This window comes from Limulus polyphemus, unplaced genomic scaffold (assembly GCF_000517525.1).
Source record: "Limulus polyphemus unplaced genomic scaffold, Limulus_polyphemus-2.1.2 Scaffold10251, whole genome shotgun sequence".
Taxonomy (NCBI): Eukaryota; Metazoa; Arthropoda; class Merostomata; order Xiphosura; family Limulidae; genus Limulus; species Limulus polyphemus.
In genome coordinates, this window is record NW_013675861.1 from 11,507 (window position 1) to 14,460 (window position 2,954).

A 2,954-nucleotide genomic window follows, 5' to 3' on the forward strand; every position below is an offset into this window, starting at 1 on the left:
AGCAAGGACATTTGACACATCAAATTATCCTATCAAGGACATTTTACACATCAAATTATCCTAGCGAGGACATTTTACACATCAAATTATCCTAGCGAGGACATTTGACACATTCACTCAAAATTTTAAAAACTCCATTCTTTACAAAATATATTATTATTTCATAAAAATTAGTCCTTACATTTTGGTAGCCGATTTCCGAGGACTCGGGCTCATGGACGTAATAAGCCGGACCTGGTTTCTTTGCATCGTAGCGCATTGGCCGCTCAAAACCATCCATAAATTTCCCCACCAGATCTTCTTCTATTTCCGGGTCTACGTTGTCTACTGGATTTATATGTTCTCTGAATTCTAAGTGACAAAAAATGTTATTTTGTAAAATTGTTCGTTTCGTGAGTGAAACCCGAAACCTTCCCCAAAGCAAACGCATTTAAACAAACGTTCTTACTTCTAGAGATAAGTTAAATCTAACATTTCCTGAAAAAAAAATTGATGGTAATACACCAGCTAACTCGAATATATATAACTGTTTTAAACTTCAAACAACCAGACCAGAAACAAATGATGTCACACATATGAACATTTCAGTAAAATCACGGTACAAAGTAAAAATGTCTCTTAGTACTATAAGTATCCGTTGTGTAGGAATACTTCTGTAGACACTAAAACCTAGTACCATAAGTATCCGTTGTGTAGGAATACTTCTGTAGACACTAAAACCTAGTACCATAAGTATCCGTTGTGTAGGAATACTTCTGTAAACACTAAAACCTAGTACCATAAGTATCCGTGGTGTAGGAATACTTCTGTAAACACTAAAAACTAGTACCATAAGTATCCGTTGTGTAGGAATACTTCTGTAGACACTAAAACCTAGTACCATAAGTATCCGTTGTGTAGGAATACTTCTGTAGACACTACAAACTAGTACCATAAGTATCCGTTGTGTAGGAATACTTCTGTAGACACTAAAACCTAGTACCATAAGTATCCGTTGTGTAGGAATACTTCTGTAGACACTACAAACTAGTACCATAAGTATCCGTTGTGTAGGAATACTTCTGTAGACACTACAAACTAGTACATAAATATCCGTAGTGTAGGAATACTTCTGTATAATGTTTTCGAGAAATTTCTAGAAATTATAATTGGTTTTTAAACTTTCTGGGTATCAAAACTTATAAGTTATGTAAATTTTTGATATCTGTAAACTTTTGAGTTATGTAAACTTTTGGGTTATGTAAGTTTTTGAGATTTGTAAACTTTTGAATTATGTAAACTTTTGGGTTATGTAAGTTTTTGAGTTATGTAATATTTTGGGTTATCTAAACTTTTGACGACAACTAAACGTACATACATACCTGGATGAGTATTTAAAATTTTCAAAAAGTTCGCATTTTTCAGCCACACATTTTCATCTTCATCGAATCTGCCATCTTGTTGAGAAAATACATCATTTATTAAGTTGTCTCCCTGAAGAGAGCGCCACCTATCTTTGTTGTTTCCTTTCTTTTCGATTAACTCATTCAGATGGCTTATAAACATAGGTTTTTTATCAGCCGTTTCCTTTCTCCAAATCTCAGGATTTGTCATTAGAAGAGATGATAGCTGACCTTCGGATTCTTCCTGAACATCCGGTTCTTTCCGGTCTTCAACAGAAACCCATTCTGTACCTCCTTCGGTGAAAATCGGCTTTTCTTTCAAAGCTGAGAGTAAATCCACCTGAGTAGGTGGAAGCTGTATATGGGAAAGGAAACACTAAGTTTGAATTGAATCTTTCATCGTAAAAAGTTATTTTAAACATTAATCAACATAAAAAAAGTTATAAAACAGGGGTTCCCAAACTGGGGGCCGCAGCAAATACACAAAATGCACGATACTGTTATTTTAAGATAATTTTTATTCATTATTTAAATATCTTGTTTGCAATGAAAGTAAGCTACTCACTATCTATAGCTTAATTAGGATTTATAACGCTAAAATTCGTGCTTCGATCTCTGCGGTGGAAGAGTTTCCCATTGTGAAATTTTCTTTTAACAAACAAACATTGTACTTTTTAAATTCAGAAAAACAACCCTAACATATACATATTGAACGAGGTCAAGAACAACCCTAACATATACATAGTGAAGGAGGTCAAGAACAACCCTAACATATAGTGAAGTTCAAATCCATTAGGCGTACTATGAGAATGAAGGTCAAATCCATTAAGTGCACTATGAGAGTGAAGGTCAAATCCATAGGCGCACTATGAGAGTGAAGGTCAAATCCATTATGTGCACTATGAGAGTGAAGGTCAAATCCATTCTGTGCACTATGAGAGTGAAGGTCAAATCCATTAGGTGCACTATGAGAGTGAAGGTCAAATCCATTAAGTGCATATGAGAATGAAGGTCAAATCCATTAGGTGCACTATGTGAGTGAACGTCAAATCCATTAGGTGCACTATGAGAGTGAAGGTCAGATCTAAATATTCTGTCAATAGTTGGCGTCGGGTGCTGTTAACTAAATACACCCTCTATAATCTATCAGTTCAAAATTACGAATAGCTATGCGCAGAAAATTCCCATGTATAGATTTGCGCGAAAATTCTAGAATAAACAAAACAATATCCACCTAGGATAAGAGATGTTTCCTTGCAGTATTACAATGCTACGGCCTGTCCCAGTCATAGGTCTTTTCATTGTTCTACGTGGATAATACCTTGAGACAAATGAAGTCCTTAAAGCACCTGCGTGCAGCTAGATTCGTGATGGCACATCTGTATTTTAGCGAACTGGTGAGACGGAGCTCGCGAAACGAAGGAGAAGATAAGTCAGTAAAAGTTGTCATGTACGTTAATTCGTTGTAACCTGAACACCTCACGTGCAAATAATTTAATTTTTTACAAATATGAAAAATGATTTGAATTGAAAAAAGGCTTAGTAGTTTTCTCATTGCCTCTAATCGTCATG

At 35.2% G+C, this 2,954-nt stretch overlaps 1 protein-coding gene across 1 annotated transcript in view; it reads right to left on the reverse strand.

Annotated features, from left to right (window-relative positions):
- The window catches only part of LOC106476311, a gene marked incomplete at its 3' end in the record, with an annotated part of 14,539 nt that overhangs the window by 4,566 nt on the left and 7,019 nt on the right, over nt 1–2,954 (reverse strand). The window contains exons 2-3 of the mRNA XM_022380217.1: nt 1,362–1,758; nt 182–351 (exon numbers count right to left, since the gene is read on the reverse strand). Coding sequence (XP_022235925.1) covers nt 182–351; nt 1,362–1,758 — 567 coding nt within the window. The remainder of the gene's footprint in view (nt 1–181; nt 352–1,361; nt 1,759–2,954) is intronic.